This window comes from Gordionus sp. m RMFG-2023, chromosome 4 (genome assembly GCF_954871325.1).
Source record: "Gordionus sp. m RMFG-2023 chromosome 4, tfGorSpeb1-WG-v2, whole genome shotgun sequence".
NCBI classification, from domain to species: Eukaryota; Metazoa; Nematomorpha; class Gordioida; order Chordodea; family Parachordodidae; genus Gordionus; species Gordionus sp. m RMFG-2023.
Window position 1 is genome coordinate 5,198,168 of NC_088778.1, and position 21,852 is coordinate 5,220,019.

General features: G+C 24.8%; 2 protein-coding genes across 2 annotated transcripts; one reads left to right on the forward strand and one right to left on the reverse strand.

The window, feature by feature from the left end:
* Positions 1-11,566: 11,566 nt before the first annotated feature.
* On the forward strand, positions 11,567-16,250 carry LOC135927912 (uncharacterized). Its single transcript, XM_065464171.1, has 9 exons — positions 11,567-11,702; positions 11,743-11,837; positions 11,883-12,016; positions 12,059-12,157; positions 12,351-12,539; positions 14,159-14,431; positions 14,737-14,865; positions 15,028-15,132; positions 15,553-16,250. Exons 1-9 carry the CDS (start codon positions 11,611-11,613, stop codon positions 16,147-16,149), a joined length of 1,713 nt encoding a protein of 570 aa, XP_065320243.1. The 5' UTR covers positions 11,567-11,610; the 3' UTR covers positions 16,150-16,250.
* A 190-nt stretch (positions 16,251-16,440) lies between these two features.
* On the reverse strand, positions 16,441-19,700 carry LOC135927779 (WD repeat-containing protein 5-like). The gene is made up of 12 exons (XM_065463961.1): positions 19,605-19,700; positions 19,471-19,567; positions 19,353-19,426; positions 19,221-19,310; positions 19,089-19,178; positions 18,737-18,876; positions 18,650-18,696; positions 18,529-18,604; positions 18,450-18,483; positions 18,341-18,415; positions 18,211-18,298; positions 16,441-16,644 (listed from the first exon to the last, which is right to left on the reverse strand). The coding sequence occupies exons 1-12, from the start codon at positions 19,650-19,652 to the stop codon at positions 16,544-16,546; spliced, it is 960 nt and encodes a 319-aa protein (XP_065320033.1). The 5' UTR covers positions 19,653-19,700; the 3' UTR covers positions 16,441-16,543.
* Positions 19,701-21,852: the final 2,152 nt, after the last annotated feature.

The following is a 21,852-nucleotide window of genomic DNA, read 5'->3' on the forward strand; positions in this document are numbered from 1 at the left end:
ATGTAAAAAAAATATATCATCAAATCAATCGAGTAGCTATAACCTGAAGAAACACCTAAAGGTAAATTGTTATTTTTACATTATAATATTATTTATTTTATAGACTGTTCACGCCAATTGCTATAACTATAAGGAAATAGAGAAACATATAAAAAAATTTGGTATAGGAGAATCTTCATTCAAAAAGACAAATACTATCCAAACCAAATTAACTGATAATAAACATGCCAATATTTCACAAAAATTGGCTGATAAAGTAATTGTTAATTTTATTATTGACACAGTTCAGCCATTGTCCTTGGTTGATAATCCAACATTTACTATGATGATTAAAACTTTATCCCCTGGCACAACAGTTTTATGTCGCCAGACACTTATGAATAAAATAGCCGAAAACTTCAAAGTGATGAAAGATGCTCTAATAGTAGAGTTATCAGATATATCTTATGTATGTACCACGGCAGATAGTTGGACACATAACAGAAGGTAAAAACTTATTTATATTTATAAATTGATCTTATTAAATATTTTTAGAGCTGGGAATCACAGGCCATTGGTTAGACCCTAGGACTTTAAAAAGAAGATCTGTAGCTTAAGCCCTTAAAAGGATTATAGGATGCCAGACATATGACGTACTTGCAAATAAAATTATTGACATCCACAAGTCTTTTATGATTTATAATAAAGTTTGCAAGATAATTACTGATAATGGGTCTAACTACCTGAAGACATTTAGTAGGTTATATCACAAATTTATTTATAATATTTATTTTAAATTATGATTTTTTGGGCAGTGTATTAAACAAAATGGAATGGTTATTATTTAATCTATAAAATATTTAGTATTTTAATATTTCACATTATTTATAGAATTTTTATTAACTAAATACACACATATTTTAGTAATATTATGATTATCATAATTTATATCAAATTATAAATAAAATTAGTGAAATTAACTAATAAAATATAAAACAGAGATGGATTATTTCATTAATTTTTATTGTACAGTGTCATTGAGCTAATCTAACATTTAATAGGATATGGTTATTGAATATTTCATGGATGATTAGATTTTTACTATATTTATTTCTTATTGATTAATTGCCATCAATTTATATACAGTACAGGAAATTCATTCAATGTATTCATTTGATAAAATATTTTTCCTTAGTTACATTATAATTCCTGAGGTTCTAAATTTAGAATACTAAGAAATGATAATTCCACACCATTTTTGATAAATATTACTAGACATTTCTATTAAAACTGGATGAATAATTTAATTTGTCCTATTTAATATGAATATAGAATATTTGGTGAGGAAAATGCTGAAGATGAGTTACAGAATGATAGTCAACATGTATTGGAAGAGGAGGAAATAGGTGTTGATGGCAATGATATTAATGAGATCTTAGAAGGTTTAAATTATTTTATCATACATGTTAATCTAATCAATATTCTATAGGATCTTCAACTAACTCTACAATGTTACCCAGCCATCAGAGATGCTCCTGTCATAATTTAAATTTGATAGCAACAGTAGATGCTGAAGGAGCTTTAAATGATGAAGATTTTAAAAGGGTGTCAAGATCGACATTTTATAAATGCCAAACTTTATGGAATAAGCAGAACAAATCTCCTAAAAGTTCTGACATGTTTAAAAAAAAAATAGGGAGGTATTTATTAACACCTAATCGTACAAGATGGAATTCTGTATACCAAGCAATAAAACTAATCGCTTTTTTTCTGGAGGAAAGAAGATTAGAGATTAATTATCTCTGTGATCTTGTTGAAATTAAATATATTAACGATGAAGAGCATACTTTTATAAAAGGGTATACAGAAGTAATTCTAATTAATAATAATTCATTCCCATTTCAAATATTTATTTATATTGCTTATTTTTTTATAATCTAAACTAACTATATTTTTATATATTATTTATTATACATTTACATTATAAGCAAAAAAAATTTTTTTTTATAAAAAGTAGCTAAAAGCGGGCTACTTTTTTTGACAAATAGCTTTAGCGGTAGCGCGCTACTTTTAAAAATAGCGTTTAACAACTCTGCAACATAGTCATATACTTTGAAAAATCTTTACTATAGTCCAATAATTTTTTTAAAACTTTTTTAGCCCGTTTTGGTGATTCACAATAGAAAAGAAAACTTAATCATTAAAAGTTCATAATATGCTTTAAAAAAGTAGAAAAATTTTGAAAGATAGCTACATATTTATTTACTAGACAAGAGGTTTAAGGCCATAAGAAAAGACCTTGGAAAAGGGCTTGAACTCTTTTCCTCCCATCATTAATAAAAACTGTGAATTTTTTGATATAGATTTTTCGTAGAAAATAATAAGTATATTTTATATTTCTATCATTAGTAAATTTTCATTTTTTGGCCCAAGTAGCCTAAAAAAAATTTGGTAGTGACCAAACTGGTTATTTTACCTTTTTATAAAGGATTTTCCAATATTTTAAATTAATTTTAAAACAAATATTAGATATTCAGTTCTGAATTTTAAAAATGCAAATTTTAGGTTGGATTTAATAACTAATTTTTTTTAAAAATTTGTAAATAATAAAACTTTATTTAATACTTGATATACAACTCGTTTAAACAAATAATTATAAAGGTATAGTTATGTAAGTCCCAAATGTGTAATTGATTCAGTGAATTGCAATATTCAAATGCATGAAGCTCAAAACACAAAAATTAACAATTATTTAAAAATTGAAGTGTTAGTTGTTTTATAATATAAACAAAAATATATCATTTTGGCAAATATCTGCGTATAACATTAAATTCAAAAATTATTTACCTTATTGAAGTAAGCTCGAACATAGTTAGCTTTCGATATTATATTTAAATTAGAAAACAGGCTAGAAGCCTATCCAACGCAATGCTAAATAATCTAAATAGTGTTTAAATTTTTATAATTAACTCCTAGTCAATATTAACAGAATTTTGTTAACTCTATATATCTCATAATGATAATCAATATTTACACAGTAGGGTGGGAGGAAGGGGGGGGGCAAATATTTTTTTTGAAATAGGAAACAAATATTGGATATTGTTTATTTTAAGAAAATGCTATTAATTATAGTCAATTTATATAATACAATATACATAGAATATTTTTTTGTAAAAAGAATTATTTTGATTTATAATTGAGAACTGCGTTTTAAAAAGTAATATTTTTTTATTAAAAATTATATCAATAATAAGAAAATAAAATAGAAGAATATATAATAAAATAATCTATTATAATGTGTTACATTATAGGAATTAATAAATTAAAATATTGGTTATTGAATAGTAATATGTTTTAATTTATATAACGTACATTCATTATATTTATTCAAATAATATTTTTATTTTTGTTATGAATTTAAATTCAACTTATATTACTTTTTATTTTTCGTAACCTTACTTTTTGTTTTTTTGTTTAATCATATATATTATAATTTTATATAGTATATATAGCCAGTGACCCCTACAACGGGGGGGGGGGGGTCCGAAGCAACTGCTTCTATAAATTTCTATGGGGGTACTTTTTTTAAAAAAAATTTTTTTATTTTTTTTTTTAAAACTTTTTATGGTCGATGTTTAGCAAATTAGTTTGTTATCCGATATTTCTTATCATAAAATTATTTTTCCACTTTCAAGATGACGCAAAATTAAAATTTTATCAAAGTGAATAGTAAAAATTTAAATATTAAATCTTATATATAAATTTATAATTTTTAGATCATTATCAAAATATGCCCAAAAATATTAACCAAAAAAAATATAAATGCTTATCTCGCAATCAAGCCTTCTGGGGGAACAGGCAACAAGATGGCAATATGATGAGCCTTATTAAACTTATTGCAGATTCTGAGCCTGTTCTTAAAATGTATATATAAGATAATGAAGAAAGAAGAAGTGAGAAAAAAATTAAGGGATTAAAATCTAAATTATATTCAAATCTGTTATCATATAATAACATAAATATTCTTAATGAAACCATGAAAAATATGGTTATAAAAAAATTTCAAAAGGAGATTGTATTCAACAGGTGCCCATTCAATTATAGTTAATGGCACATATGATGTATCGAAATCAGAAGCAATAGCTTTGATAGTGAGATATGTTGAAAATAGCGAGACACCTAAGCCCGTTGAAAGGCTGATAGACATTTACTGTACGGGAAATACAACGGGCCTCGATATTATAAAGAATATAATATCCAAGCTTGGCTCCATGAATCTACCCCTCGAATTCCTAGTGGGGCAAAGCTATGATGGCGCCTCAAACATGAGTGGAAGAATTAATGGAGTGCAGGCTTTGATTAGAGCGGAGGCGCCAAAGGCAGCTTTTATTTGGTGCTATTGTCATCGATTAAATTTAATAGTTGTTCAATTATGCCAATCAGTAAAAGAGCTGCAAAATGTCTTAGGAATATTAGACGAAATTTACGTATATTTTAATGGTGTTAAAAGATATGAAGTGCTCAAAACATGTCAGAGTGATTTACTACAAAATCACATAGATTTTTACGTATCAAGAATACCACTCGGTAATATTATCTTAATTGTTTCGATATATAATGTTTATTTTATATTTATAGAAGCTGGCTAACATCTATAAGGCGATTGTAAATTTTTTCCTACTTTATGATGCTTTGAGGGCAGCTTTGGCAAATTTAAAGGATTCTGAAGATCCTGCCACTTCCACTATGGCTAGTGCTATAGTCTATAGAATAGAAAAATTTTATTTTATTTTATCACTATGTGTTTTGGATAAAATATTGTTGATAACAAGCTTGGCTTGTACAAAATTGCAAACCATTTCGAAGGATATAGGGTTTGCAATAAATCAAATTCAATTGGCAAAAGATTGCCTGATTAATATGAGAAGTATAATTTAAATTATTATCTTTTATTATTTTATAATCCTAAAATAGATAATAACACTGAATTTTTGGATGTCTTTTCAAAGGCCCAAGATTTTATGAAGAAGAGAAATTTACCTTTTGATTTTGAAAGTTCAAGACTTCAAACATTACAATCCAAAAAGGAGAGGTATATATATACTTTCATCGTTAAATATAATATTTTATTTTAGCTTTAAAATCAGTGTGTTTTATGCTGCACTTGATTTAATTATTATGCAGTTTAGTGAAAGATTTAACGATGAATCAATAAAATTTTTGAGTCAAACATCATTTTTTACCCCAAAGGGAATGGCGGCAAAGGCAATTGTTAAAGTTGATATCAAGGATATCTGTGAATTTTATCAATTAAATACAAGTCAAGTTTTTGAGGAAATGTTGATGTTTAGAAATATTTATAAAATGGCTAAAACGGGGGACGTAATTATTACTCGTGACCTAGAGGTTAAAGAAGATTTGTCAGATTCTGAGAATTGTAAATTTATTTAATTAAAATATTTTTACTAACACATTATTTAGCTTCTTCTGATGATGATAATAATTCTGAGATGAATGATTCAGACTGGAGAAACTATTCATTTATTTTACCTTATCGTCTGCTTATAAATTTTTCTGCTTTCCCAAATTTAACAATTTTATATAAATATTTATTAACTATTCCTACTACATCATGTACTGCCGAAAGGGTCATGAGTAAAATTAAACTAATTAAAACAAGACTTCGTAGTGTCATGAAAGATCCATTTCTTAATAATTTAACCATTTTATCAATGGAAAATAATTTATTTAAACAATTAAATATTGATGAAATTATAAATTCTTTTGCTTTCCCTTCCCCTAATTTATTTAAATTATTAATTTAAAAATAATATTTTTAAAGCATATATTTTTTACATTATATTTATATTATAATAAATATTGAAAATTATTTTTGAAATTTATTGGTGTCAAAAAATAATTTACAATGGGGGGGGGGGGGGTACTTTAGGGGGGTATTCTGCTTCTATCCCTCAAAAAGTGTAGGGGTCACTGTATATAGCATGTGTAAAAAAGAAAAGAAACAATTAATAATAATAAAATATATCTTTATCTACTCTCACGTTTAGCCTCCTTTGTTCTTTTCATAATGGAAGATATTTATAAAACACAGAGTAAAAAGTTAATTGAATATTAGACACTTATGAAGCACAAATTTAAATTTTATTGCATTGCATAATTATATTATTTATGTTGTGTTTAAATTAGAGTTGTACAAAAGATCTTCTTTGAAGATTTTTGAGCAAGATCTAGCTCAAAAATTTGAGCAAGATCTTTGAAGATCGTAAAATTTGAAGATCTTTTATTTTTTAAAAATTTTGTGTAACGATCAAAGATCTTCAAAAATCTTCATATTTATTTTTTTACCCCTTTATTAAAAGCCCAGATGTTTTTCAATTTTCATCAAGGCAGGAGGAGAGGTATAAAACATAAAAGAAATATTATATTAATAAAATTGAAAAACATCTGGGCTTTTAATAAAGGGGTAAAAAAAATAAATATCATGAAGATCTTTGAAGATCGTTACACAAAATTTTTAAAAAATAAAAGATCTTCAAATTTTACGATCTTTTTATTTTGAGCAAATGTACAACTCTGGTTTAAATGAAATAATTTAGTTAGCTAAGTGTTTGGTAACTTTTAGTTAACAATAAATATAAATAAACTCAAATTATATAATATAAGCAAACACTAATTGTTGCTATTTTGTTAAAAACTTAAATCTAGTAGCGCGTATCGGGTTTTTGCGATATCTAAATTTTCTCTTTAAATTATAATCATCTTATTTCATACTATTAAAGAAAAATCAAAAGCATTAATGATTGATTACATACATATTTATAAATTTGGTAAAAGTTAAATGTTCATCCCCTTAATTTTTAGGGTGGGACAAGTTTTTTTAAATATACTTTATTTAAATATTTGAATATATTTCATTTTTCATATATAGACAACTAATGCTATTTATCAGTAATGACACTTATAGTACAAATCATTTGCTTATGATCTTTTAAATCTAAGCATATAAACGGCCCGTTTATGGATATGATGGTTTCACCCTTTAGCTATTTCTCTTTGATTACAAATGAATTATTTTATTTTTCTTAAAGCTGGAAGGTTTCTCAAGCAAGATATACCTTGGATGGAACGGACTATATACGCTACACTGACACTAGATGGTGATTCGTTTTACATTTGACCTTATATATAATATATGACTTCCCTTGAAAGCATAATGCTGTTCAGTCTATTAAAAATTACTATAGCAAATTTAGTAACGTTATCTTTGGTTTGGTTTTAGAAAGCTGCGACTTATTCTAAAAAAAAGTTGCTATGTACATGTGCAAACTGGTGATAACAAATATAAGTATATTCAAAAATTAAAAGTAAATGAGTATGAATCGATTTAGATTGCATTTTAAAAAAAGATTTTTTGGCATTGATTTTTATCTAGTAGTAATATCTAATGTTAAAGAATTCTTCTTAATTTGATAATGGTTAGTAATGGATCAAATTTTATATTAAAGAATTAGAAATTGATGTTTATAAACATAATTTAATGATTTTATATTATTAGATTATCATTGCATTTAAATGTGGGATGTAAAGGAGTCAGATGGAGTTTAATTTTAGTGTACTTCTATTAAATGACATTAATATTATAATTGATAGGACAATTGGTCGATGAACAAACCATAAAATGTCTCTATTACTTCGATTGTTGTAAAATATGGTGGGCAGGTTTTTAAAGTGCTTATTTATTAAAATTTAAAACTTTATTATATATTTTTTCTACCCTAAAATCGAAGTTAAAATAATACTAATTAGAATGATAAAATGGAAGATAAATTCTATTATAATAAATATAAATTGTAAAACATAAAATGAAGTTAATATAATAGTAGTGTTGTTAAACTGCTCGTTTTGAGCCGATTTTAAAAACGGCTAAATCAATATTTTAACTAGAAAACAATTGTCTAAGCATCGATATTTCGATAATAGATGTCTAATCTAAACATTTGTGCCATTTATGGGTGAAATCTTTAGGCTGGCGTAATATTTTTATGGATGTTAAACATGGATTATTATTTTATTATAAAGGTTGTTATATAGCGCAAATTATAATATGTTACATTCATTTAATTAACAGCATTTATATTAACTTAATAGTTTCATTTAATTGTTTAATGGATTTATTATATTTTTTTAGTTGTAATATTTTTAAAATATATTTATTTAATAAAAGTTGTAAATCTTTTTGTTTAATCTTGCTTACTCACTGCCAACCCTTAACATGGTGGCAGTGGAATTTACAATTTTAAAATCTTTAAATTTTTTTTTTTTATAATTTAGATCAAATGGATAAATCAACAATGAGGAGAATTACTAAACTAGATATCAAACTAGATGAAGCTATCATGGATATGAGTTGTTATAAATGGAAATGATTATAAATTGGATATATGAATTTACATGAACCAATATGATAGTTAGACAATAGGTTATGAATTCTATGTAGCAAAACCAATGATGATTTATAAAATATTCTAAATCCAAGTAAAAAAAAAAGAAGAAGTTATTATAAATTCCAATATAACTTAATAAATTAAATATAAATCAGTCATAATGAACATATATGATTACTTAGATAACCTTAAAAAATATTTAATAACGAAATAACAGTTAAATTTCTTGATGATCTACCAATTGATATTTTTCGTATTTTTGATTTCTGGGATAATGACTAAATGTGGTAATTAACTAAATTGCCTAAAGATAAATTCTTGCTACAATTAAAAAATATAACGTAAATAGGCCGTATTTAATTCACCTAGATCATTATAGATTTGATATTGACAAAATTCAGTCTAAAAAAAATTATAATACTAGTGACATAGGTTATTATAATAATAATAGAAATATTAATTATAACAAAAGAAATTATAATGATTATAAATCTAATGAGCATTTTAAAAACAACTTTGGACGAAACTTTGTTAAAAGATATGATATTAATTATAATAAAAATTGCAATAATAATAATTTTAGATATTATAATTGTAATTGTAGAGACTACAGAAACTTTAGATGTCATAACTGTGAATCCCATGATAAGAAAAACAAATTAGACAATAAATATGATAAAGAAACACATTGTAATAAAAGAAATTATCATTTTAATTGTAAATCTCTTAGTAAAAAAAATTGAAAAATATTGAATTAGAACCATATATTCAAAATGAAAGAGATTCTTATAAACTAATAGATATCAATTATATAATAAAATTTGAAACATTTGTGATTATAGAAAATAAGGAAATAAACTTTAAAAATAAGATAATAAACATTAATGAAATAAAAACTTTTATAATTGATAAAAAAATTGTGAAAATAAAGAAATGTAAGGCAAGATGAAAGTTAAATATCTTGATGATAAAAAAGTTTTTAAGAATATGATATGGAAATCATATATTAGAAATGGAAGGCGAAATAAAATTCTTTTTAGAAAGAACAATTTAAAGATAATTTATGATATGAAAAAGTTGTTTATATTGAAAAACAAGGGAGTAAAATTTAATTTAAAATTTAAAAATAAAAATAATTGAAATTTAATATTAATAAAAAAATTATTATACAAAACGCTACAATTAAAGGTATTAAAAAATAAATGATGATTAAATTGGAATTTAATATTGATAAAAATTATTATATAAAACGCGTAAATAATGATATATTATAAAAAACGCAGACTTAAAAATAAATGCTATATTACGAAATCTATTATATAAAACGCGAATTGAGAAACGTAAATGCTATTATCAAAACTCAATATATATAATATAAAATAAATAAAACGCGATCAATCATTCATTATTTCGATTATTCAATATTTGATTAATTTATTCTTATTCAATTATTCTTAATCAAATTCGATATTCATTAAATTAATACTATTTCGATTATTCGACGATTCTTATTTTATTACGACGTTATTCAATAACACCTATATTCTAAAATCATTTAAAATCTTCGCATATATATTAATAACAAACAATGATAATAATTAACAGTAGGATGACAAAGTCAAATCATATGAACAACTAAACCGTTTTTCAAAGATTTGGAGGGAGTAAGACAAGATAAGAAAGTTTACTAACAAGAACCAACTAATACTAGATATGACAATGCCCAGCTGATGCCATTGAGAACAACAGACTTTATGATAATAATTACAAACATCAGTTTAGACAACCATGGCAGACTTGACCATATTATAGCAACCAAAGATTTTACAACCAAAATAACTATCATATTCCAAGACGAAACTATGACAGATTTTATGATCAAAATAGATGGGAAACTCCTTGAACACGAAAGATTTACGTCTAAAAAGAACCTAGGCGGGGTTCCTTTATAGTGTGGAATGTTAAACATGGATTTATATTTTATTATAATGGTTGTTATATAGCGCTAATTTTTATATGTTGCATTCATTTAATTAACACCATTTATATTAACTTAACTAAATAGTTTTATTAAATTACTTAATAGATTTTTTGTATATATAAAGAATAAATTTATTATATATTTTTTAGTTGTAATATTTTTAAAATTTATTTATTAAAAGTTGTAAATCTTTTAGTTTAATCTTGCTTACTCCCTGCCAACCCTTAACAGTGGATAAAATATTGAGTTAGCCATTTTTAAAAATCGGCTCAAATCGAGCCGTTTAAAAACACTACATAATAGGTATGCAAGGTTAAATACAATATCAAATTATATTGAACATATTATTATATGTTAAAAAGATAAATGGATATAATGTTTCCTAAATTTAATAAATAAATAATGTTACGGAAACCACCGATCTACCAATATACTTATATACGTCATTGCTTAATGGAGTCGTTACAAATCTTAATTTTATTTTGTGTATTGTTTAAGTTAATTTGAATAAAATAATTTTTATTTGAATCAAACTAAACATTAAAACGTTTTATTTGTTTTATATTCAAATATTAAATTATGTTTATTACAAAATAATGTTTTATATTAAAATATTACATTATGTTTATTACAAAATATAGTAATTATATTATTTATATTTTTTAATAACAATTGATGAATTATAAATAAAGATTATTATAAAATTTTACATCTTAATATACAAGTTTTATATTTTTAAGAAAGCAAAATTTAAAATTTTTGCATTTAATCTTATCTTACACATGAATACCGAATTTAAAAGTTAAAGTATAAGAAAAAATTATAACTGTACAAAATACATTTAAAAAGAAGTAAAATTTTATTTTGAAATTCCAATATTATCTGAGTGTTTTCTAATAGTTATTTTTATTTTTATTCTAATTTAATAATTAATTTAAAAATAAAAAATGAATCCTCACCCCCCCCCCCCCCTTTTCTTCTCCCATCAATTTTTTTATATATTTATAGTCTTAATCCTTCTGATATAATTAAAATTATAGACATCTATTAAGAAAATCTGTTCTAAATAATAATTATTTTATACTTAATAAATGAAATATTATATAATTGAAAATATCGTTGATATTATAATATTCGCAGTTATTAGACAATAAGTGTTTTAGACCAAAACTTACTCAACTGAAAATGAAAATTGTGCAAAAGAAAAAACACTTTACGACGCGAGATAAAGCCACAGAAAATAGGCTTAAGATAGCCAAATCTGGCAAGCCAATAAGGTATTTATTATATAATATCGTTTGTAAAGTTATCTTAAAGAAATAAAGATGGAAAAATTGTTAAACAAGCTCCTTTTCAATCAATTCTTGCATCTGGGACTCAAGTTCGTATTCAACCTAATAGAAAATGGTTTGGTGAGTAAAATCATTATTAATGGGCACTATATTAGTTTTAATCAGGAAATACAAGAACCATAACTCAAGATACTTTACAGAAATTCAAAGATAATATTCACACAGCACTAAATGATCCATATCAAGTTATAATTACTCCATCTAAACTACCAACTACCCTTTTGCATGAAAAGAAAAAAGTATAATTGATAATTATGAGTAATGCTAAATCTTAAATATAGTTTGCCCAACCCCATATATTGCAAGTTACTAAATTTCAAGATGTGTTTGGAAAACGTTCAAATAGAAAAAGACCAAATATCAATAGCATGGATTATGAAGTGCACAAAATTTATATTTGGCTTGTTCTAGTTAATGAATTAATAAAATTCAGTAAATTTTGAAATATTTTTGATAGTAATTAAAAAAAACATGTTACTATATTTCTCTGATAATATAATTATTTTCTTTAGTTATAATTTTAATGTATTTTTTAAAATCCTATTTTAATGTATTAAAAACTTATATCGTTAGGAACTTGTTTCACGAGTTAATGAAAATACAGAAAAGTTTGAAAGTAAATCACAGGATATTTTAACTTCCACTACTGTTCTCAACAACAAATATCCTCTAAATGTAGATCCACATCCTGTGAATTATTTAGTTTCTGATACTGTATTTAGCAAAGGGCAATCAAAACGAATTTGGAATGAACTATACAAAGTTTTTTTTTAAATTTCTTATACTTTTATGCCCTTAATTTGGGTTCAATATTTTTTAAAAATTTATCTGCCTAAATTTTTTCATCAATATGAATTTCATTTAAGCAGCTCAATCATTGAAGTTATCCATTTTAGTGAAGGTCACAATCCAGTTGGCCATAAAAAGGATAATTACAAAACAAAATTTTTTAAATAAATAAAAGAGCCTTATTTAGAATTTATAGTAAATTAAAGCAATAATATCCAATAATCTTCTGCTTTATAATAAATATTAAATTAAATGATCTTCCACTTGTTAATAAAAACTTAATGTAATTTTGTTATTATTTTTATAATCATGTCACATATATTTTTTTATCATCATATTGCAACATATCTTTTTTGATTATCTAAATAACACACTACTTGAACATAACATGTTTTCTATAAAGTTGTCCTTATAACCTAGGATCAAGATTTAATGAATATTACTTCAGATAATTATAACGGTTCTGTTTCGATTATAAGAATAATAATATCAGTTTAGTTTGAACCTTTAAAAAACTGGTTCATATATTTTGCATACAAGCGTTTTTTTAAATTTTATCACTATTCTCTACATATACAATGATCTGCATTGGGCCTAATTCTTCAAACCTGGCCTAATTTTATTTTTATTTATCCAGAAAAACTTGACCCAAAACTAAAATACAAATTATTTGCCTGACTGACCTAGCCCAAATTTATTTAAATATATTATATATTTACTATTAAAAATAATTTCACAAATAAAAAATAAATATTGGTGTTTTGTTTCTTGCAAAAAAAATTAAAAATATATATCATATTATAAAGTTTAAACCTGGCTTAAATTTAAAAAAATATATATATATTAGGCCAGACCCAGCCCAATTCGATTTTTTTAAAAATTAGAAGCCAGAGCCTGTTTGGACTGGGTTTTAAGGATCTCTGGCCATGTACAATTAAAACATTTTCAAGATTCTCTTCAATTAAATTATATCTATAATAAAGAAGAATGAATTTAACATATGCTAACTTGGGTGGCTGGTACCATCGAATAGCGATATAATAAAAAATATATATTTGGACCTACTACCAAATTGAATCTTGTAATAAAGCGGAAGTACTTTTTTAAAATCTGCCTTTATTTTTATTTGTCTTTTGGTTTTTATTACACATAAAAATTGTCTTGCGTTTAAAATTGGCATATTCAATATCCAGCAGTAGTGTTTTAAACTCGATTTTTAAAAACGGCTAGCTCATTATTTTAGCCAGGAAAACGCAAGCCTCAAAATTTTGGTCATAGATAGCACAAAGGTTTACCTATTATCAAAGCCTCGAGGCTTGGGCAATATATTTCTGGCTGAAATATTGAGTTAGTCGTTTTAAAAATTCGCTATAACAACACTATCCAACATATTATTTCTCGCCTTTAATTCATATTTCTAAAATAATCCATGTGGTTTAAAATTTGATATTTTTAAAAATTATTATTACAGGGTTGGGTAGCCCCCTTTCCCTATCTGTTTTTTGTCGGATAATTAGATATCTATAACTGAAAAATACTCTTTATAATTTTTTTAATAACACAAATTTAAAACGCATTTACTTCCCTTACAGGTAATAGATTCGGCCGACGTTTTGATACAGGTCTTAGATGCAAGGGATCCCCAGGGAACTCGATCCAAGCACATTGAATCATTTTTGAAGCACAAGAAAGCACACAAACATCTGATTTTTATCTTGAATAAATGTGATCTCATCCCTAATTGGGTGTGCAAAAAATGGGTTGCTTACTTGTCTAAACAGTATCCTACGTTGGCCTACAAGGCTTCTATCAATGAATGTTTTGGTAAGGGGTCTCTCATCAACTTGCTTCGACAATTCGCTAAAGTTAAAATTTAATAGCTAAATTATATTTTTTTGATTATAAACAGATTTTCTCATTTTTTAAAAAAAAGACATATTAAACCCTACGAATCATTTAAAAATTTCTTTTGACCATGATAGAATTTCGTTTCAGAATATGAAAAATAAGGTTCAATCTTATTAGGAGTTTATCTAAGAATTTAAATTATTAAACATTTATTGTTAAATATTACAATCGTATGACTAATTCTTCCTTTTTAGCATTTCCATTATGTTATACTTATACTATTTAATAGGCAATTTTCCTATATTATATTTTTATACCACAGTTACACCCAGAAAGAAAGCAAATAAGTGTGGGATTTATCGGTTATCCAAATGTGGGTAAGAGCTCCATCATAAATTCGCTAAAATCGAAAAAGGTATGTGAGGTTGCTTCCACTCCAGGACATACAAAAGTATGAAATTCCCTAATCCTTTTATAAAAATATATTCAAAAACTGGAAGTAGAACCCCTTTTTGTCAAGGTTTTGAACTCCGAATAGAATAGTTGTAGAAGCATAATAAATATTTTAAAAAAAGCCTTGTTAGTCATAATAACCCCTTTATTGATAATATAGGTTTGGCAGTATATAACGCTCATGAATCGTATATACCTGATAGACTGTCCTGGCGTTGTTTATCCTGAAGGAAATTCGGAATCAGACCTGATCTTAAAAGGCGTAGTGAGTTTCTTTATTTTTTAAAACATTCTTATTAGCTATAATATGACATCTTTTAAAACATACTTTTAAAATTTTTTCAATATAACAAAAAGAATAATAGAAAAAAAATATTTGTTTTGAAAATAAAGATCGATAGTTTCACCTTACTTTTTGATAAATTTTGACTTTTTTAATCCGTTATTCTACTGTTCAAGAAATTCTTAAAATACTACCTTAAATCCATATTATTCACTATAATTTTTTTCAGGTTAGAGGAGTAACATAATTATATAATATGAATTTAAATTTGAATGAATTCCTTCTTTCTTATTTTGATATAAAATATATGCTTGAAAAGATATGATTGTTATAAGTCGAGTAAAATACTGAAAGAATATATATTTAAATCTATATTTTTGTCAATATAACCCTATTTAAAAGGTGAGGGTAGAAAATGTAAAGGATCCAGAAAATCATATTCAAACGCTGATCGATAAAATGTCACATCAATCTTACTTACTCAATGCCTACGATTTACAAAAGCATCATTTCTCATCTACGCAAATTAGTCTTGATAATACGGAAGAAAAAAATTTAGGTAAAGACCCCTTAATTACTACAGACAAAAAGGTTATTAAGGAACCATTAACGGAAAGTGTGAAACCCTTAAAAGTTAACGATTCATCTAAAGACATAGATAAAGAAACCAACGAAAAGAATTCAAAAAATAGTACAATTTTGAAGGAACAAGTTTTAGATACAGAAGTAGGTGAAGGAAACTCGATCAAACTATCACCTAAAAATGAAATAAAAAATTTAGACAGCCAAGAATTTTTATCAGCTTTAGCCATCAGATTAGGGAAACTGTTGAAAGGAGGTGACCCTGATATATCGACAGCCGCTAAACTCGTTTTATATGATTGGCAAAGAGGGAAAATTCCCTTTTTCTCTTTACCTCCATTTACGAATGAAAAAACCAATAACATCGGCAATATATCCCTCAGCAAAACAGAAGGGAAAACAGATAAAAAAGGCTAATGGATAAATGCGATGTATGTGCTAACATTTGTCGGTTCAATTTAGAAATTTCTATCTCGAAATTATATGTATGCTTGAGTATATTAAATAAAAATAAAAAGTCGCACAATATAATTTAAATTTTACTGGTAGTTATTACGTGTCTTTTTTTTAGTAATGGAATAATTATAAGGATTAATTTGATTCTCAGTTTAAAAAAATTGGAATAAATTTTTATGGTATGAAATGAGTTAAGCTATTTTAGAGTTGACTAAAGATAGGTGATTTAGCAAAACTAGTCATAAAGCAGAATAATAATGAATACCATTTTATCAAATATAATACTTTGTTTAAATATACATATATAATATATTAAAATATCACAAATATTGTCTATAAGGTGAGAATTTAAACACTAATTAGTACTATGCCATAGTTTGATTGTTGTATCATTCTCCAACGATCCCGATGCTATAATATTTTGAGTGGGGTGACATGCTGTGCACAGTACAACATCTATTGTGTTATAAAAATATTCAAACAAAATAAATTATGATATAAATAACATACATGAAAATTTTATTTGTTTTACAAAATGAGTATCGACTGTTGAGAACGGGGAGGGTTAGAAATAATTCTAAGTTAAAATCAATTATTTAATTTTTAAACTATTTATATATATATAAATATCTATCCCTTCAACCCGTGTTGCCAGATGATTTCATTTCAAAAATTGGGAGTGGGAGCTAGCTCTATCTTGGAAGGAGTGTCGCTCCTCCACTTTTTTAAATATTATCATAGATTGTTTAAAAAATAATCTTAATTAAATGTATTTTTGATGAATGAAATACAATAAAAATAATATAAATTTATAAAACATGGAAGATATTTTTTAGAATATGAAATAAATTAAAAACTGTAATGTAACGATTAATGGTATTTTAGATTATATGTTAATACAATCGATTATTTATTATCATATAATTAATATATACATATCATTTTGAAGTAGTATTATCTTTTGAACTTTAAAATTTAATTTGATAAAATAAAATTTATTTTAAACCTTTCATTGGCGTCTTATAGGAGGTTAAAGAGACGAAGTAAAAAAGTTTAAAGTGTAGAAGATACTTAATTGGGTATAAAAAAATTCTATCAAAATCATAACAACAAAGTCTGCAGCCTTAATCTTAAAAGGTGTTGAAGATAAGCACACTTTTGAAGTCTAGGCCAAGTTACATGCATAGAAAGGGTTCAAAGTAGAGAACTAAAAAATAAATTGGTTAAATTTATAAGGAAATTTATTCCAAACATAAATATACCTACTATCAGACCAAAAAATGTCTTTCAATGATTTAGAAAATTATTTTGGAGTCAATCAAATAAAGATTATCAGGAAGAGAATATATTTGACAAATATTTTTTAAACAATACTATAATAAATATATTTATTCAATAATTATAATATGATTTAAAAAATATTTATATAAAATATAATACTAATCTTTTCTCTAGTGCTCCTGTTGAGCACATCATTAGTAGACTAAATACATTTAAGGTTAGCAAATAAAAGATTATAAATTATCTCAAGCAACCACCATTTTCTTTGAATAGATAAATAAAAGATTTTGTTTTGTGTATATTACATTAAAAAATAATTAAAATCAAAGGAGCAGTTGTAATTCTTTTTTAAATTTTAGTGGAAGCTGGTTACCTTTAAAAAGTCAATAATGGGAGCTAGCTCATTTTTAAATTGTAAAAGATTATAAATTATCTCAAACAACCACCATTTTCTTTGAATAGATAAAAAAAAGATTTTGTTTTGTGTATATTACATTAAAAAATAATTAAAATCAAAGGAGCTGTACTTCTTTTTTTAATTTTAGTGGAAGCTGGTTTCCTTTAAAAAGTCAATAATGGGAGCTAGCTCATTTTTAAATTGTAGGAGCAAGAGTTAGCTCCAACCTATTTGAGTGTTAACACAAAAAATTGTATTTACAGTGCTCTTAAGAGGATCTCATTGTTATAGACTTGGAATGGAGGTTACCAAAGCAAATTACATATGCTTTTATATTTAATTACCAGTGTGTCCCGTGAGTTTTTGCACTATTTGTTTGGTTTGTAAATTCCATATATATACATTATTATCTTCGGATCCAGAAACAATCCACTAGTAATTGTTAATACAAATAGGTATTTTAAAAAAACTCACTTTTCCTCCTGTTATTGAAAAATTTGCGAATATACTATATTTTTGATTTTGATGACCTTTGTAGGTTTTTAAACACTAAAACAATTAATAATTTTTTATTTTTATTTACCTTTCCTTTGGTATAATCCCATAATTTTAATTTACTGTAATTTTAAGTTTAAAATATAAAGTTTTATTAAAATAAAAACCTGTCAAGAGATGCAGCTAAAATGAATTTTCCATTTGGGGAAAACTTCACATATGAAACAGGAAAATTTTCTTCTTCTATAATTATATATAAATTATTATCATTTATGTATTATTATAAACCTAATAATGTTTTAAGGCATTGACCAGTAGCAGAATCCCAAATACGTCTAAAAATTAATTGAAAAATCAAATGTAAAAAAAAATTACATTAATCCATCATAGCTACTGGTAACAATCAATGAGCCATCTCTATTAAAATCTACTCCAGACACTGGATCTGAATGAGCTGGCAATATTTTTAAACATTTCCCAGTTTTAACATCCCATAAACGTACACTTTCGTCAAACTAAAAAAATTAAATAAGACTATCTAAAATATTACAAAATTGACATAAATTTTTGTAACTATCAAAAAAGAAGAAATAAGTCTTTTTTAAATCTATAGATATAAACATGTCCAAATATCTAGAAAAATTTAACATATTTCATTAAAATTTTAAAACTTTGAAATTTTTTAAATTGGATAGCTTAGAACAAATTAAATAAATAAATTTTATACTGATCCAGATGCAATCATATTTGATTGTGGGTTAAATGAACAACAGAACACATAATTTGAATGACCAATTAAGGTTTTTAGGCAATTGGCCTAAATAATACATTTAAATTAAATATAAAATATTTGAGATACTGAATTAACATCCCATATTTTTAGTGTTTTGTCATCTGATGCAGTTACTATATACTTATTATCACTTGACCATGCAATATCTGATATACCCTAAATTCATTATTTTAAATATCAATAAGATATGCATATAACCAAAGTGTGTCCAACTATAGTTTTTTCAAATTTGCCATCATAGGCACCCCAAATTTTTACTAATTTGTCGGCAGCTACAAATTTTTGGTATACATGATATTTTATGTATATATTTTACATGAACTTGCTAACCATTCCCCATTAGGACTAAATTTTAAGGATGAAACTGATCTTGTATGACCAGCTAGCGTATATTTTAATATGTAATTTGATTTCTTAAAAGAATTATTTTATATTATGTATAATGAATACCTCTTTGGCATAATCGTGAATTGTTTTTAGTGGTGCTGAATTATCCATAAAACAGAGTCAAGAAAATAAATGAACATGAATCGATGAATTAAAAAAGCATAAGCCATAGCTTATGCTAACTATTGCCTGGGGTTGGATAAAATAAAAATTTGTATTAAACTGAATAATGTTCAGTTCCATCAAATTAAATTATTATAATATCTTTGTCCTGTATTATAAGTATACAATTTGATATTATCTTGTATGATAGGATTAAGAATAATTCGAAAAAGAATAGTATCATCTCATTTTAACGTTTTACTATTTATTTTTTATTTAGTCTTTTATTGATTTTATAGTAACGTCTGTAATTTCCCATTTTTGCGGATAAATTTTACTAATTAAAATTCTGAATCCATTATTTATACTTTTCATTATATTTATTAATAGTTACTTCATTTTTAAGTTTGGGAGTATCAATATTTATTAATTTTTAGATAAAAAAAGTTATGTAGATCTACCCTATTCAGTGAAATCCTTCTATTGCAACTTATATATTAAACTAATTCGTTTATACTAAACTATACAAGCACAGGTTTATTCATTTTTTAATATATATATACATTAAAAAAATAGTAATCATGTGAAATCGATTTAAGGTATTTTAAACTTATTTCCTTATTGTTTTTTTTAAAAATTACTTATCAAATTTGTTAATTTTTTAATGAATTGTGGTAAAAAAAATCTATTTTTTCCTTAACTTCTAGTTGAACTTCACTAATGTAAGAAGGGGATGCAGTGCCAATAAACTGTCTGGTGATTGAAAGTAAATATGAAGCTAAATGAAGTACTGATAGGAGGCAAAAATTATTTAATGATCAATGGATGACGGCATGAGTAATAATATAGAAAATTCCCATCCAGTGAGCATATCATATTTTTAGATGGATAAATCAAACTTGCAAGTTTTCATTTCTTTTTATATTTGTAAAATTGGTTTTATTATTTATTTTGCAATAATCAACTTCTTCACATCAGAATTTCTTGTGCTAAATATTACTTTCAATAAATTTAGAACACATTTGCAATTTTAAAACATTTTAAATTAATCATCGAATTTAAGATAATAAATTTGATATTAAAAAAAGGACAAAATTAAAATTTACAAGTTTTTCTTTCACCTTTGCATTAAGAAAAAAAAGCATTTTAGTATTTACTTCGTAGTAAAAATAATATTAATTTTAATAACGTAATATAAATAGTAATAAAATGATAACGCAGTAAAAATACTCTAAATTTTTCAACGCAACATATAGTATTAAATATTTATTTAAGAAAAATGGCAAGGTAGGCAATGCTTCTATAGACTCTCCGTCACTCGGATTATATGGTTTCACAAATATATTAATGTATTTATGATTCTCGATGTTACCCACAAAAGGAAGGTAATTGCATTTTGTGTCTCTCTCGCCATTACTTTACTAAATTGTTTTTATCTTATTTTATCAATCTATAAATATTTATTACATAAATAGAAAATACCATAAATTCAGAGATTTTTATTAAATAAAAATGACTATATAATATAAGTAATGAAAGAAATAAAGAGCAACGCGTTACTTTACTTCGTAATTTTTCCCAAAAGTAACGCGATTACCTTATTTTTTCTTTAAAAAAATGATACTGTTACTTTTGTAATACATATAGCATTATTTATACCAGTATATACAGATTTGGTTGTTAGATTGATATGTGATTTTCATCATTTTGAAGCAGTAATCCATTTAAAAATGTTCAGAAATCGGTTCCAGGAAAATGAACTACAAACACCGGATCCAACTTTTATAATATTATCAGAACCAGATTTTAAAATTAATATTCATAGTCGTTATCTCCATTTTTAGACCAGTTAAAATATTATGGATTTTATGTGATGAATAATTAAATTAAAACTGCTCTGATCGGATTATATATGGTTATAAAGTGTTAAGAGACGAATTTATGTGAAATAGAGATAGATATGCATTAAGCCGAACTAAACCTCATCCTCGGGCTGATTCGGATAGGTTCGTATGTATCTTTAATCCAACTCATTTATAATTCAAATTTTAAATATTGAGCTTAAATAGATTTTTTTTAGAAAATACTATTCAATTTTAAGACAAATTAAATATCTAAAATTGGAATTATATAAATTTATTTTTATGTCTATGATATTTGAATTTGCATATTTTTAACTAAAATGTATATTATTTTTTTAAAAAAAGAA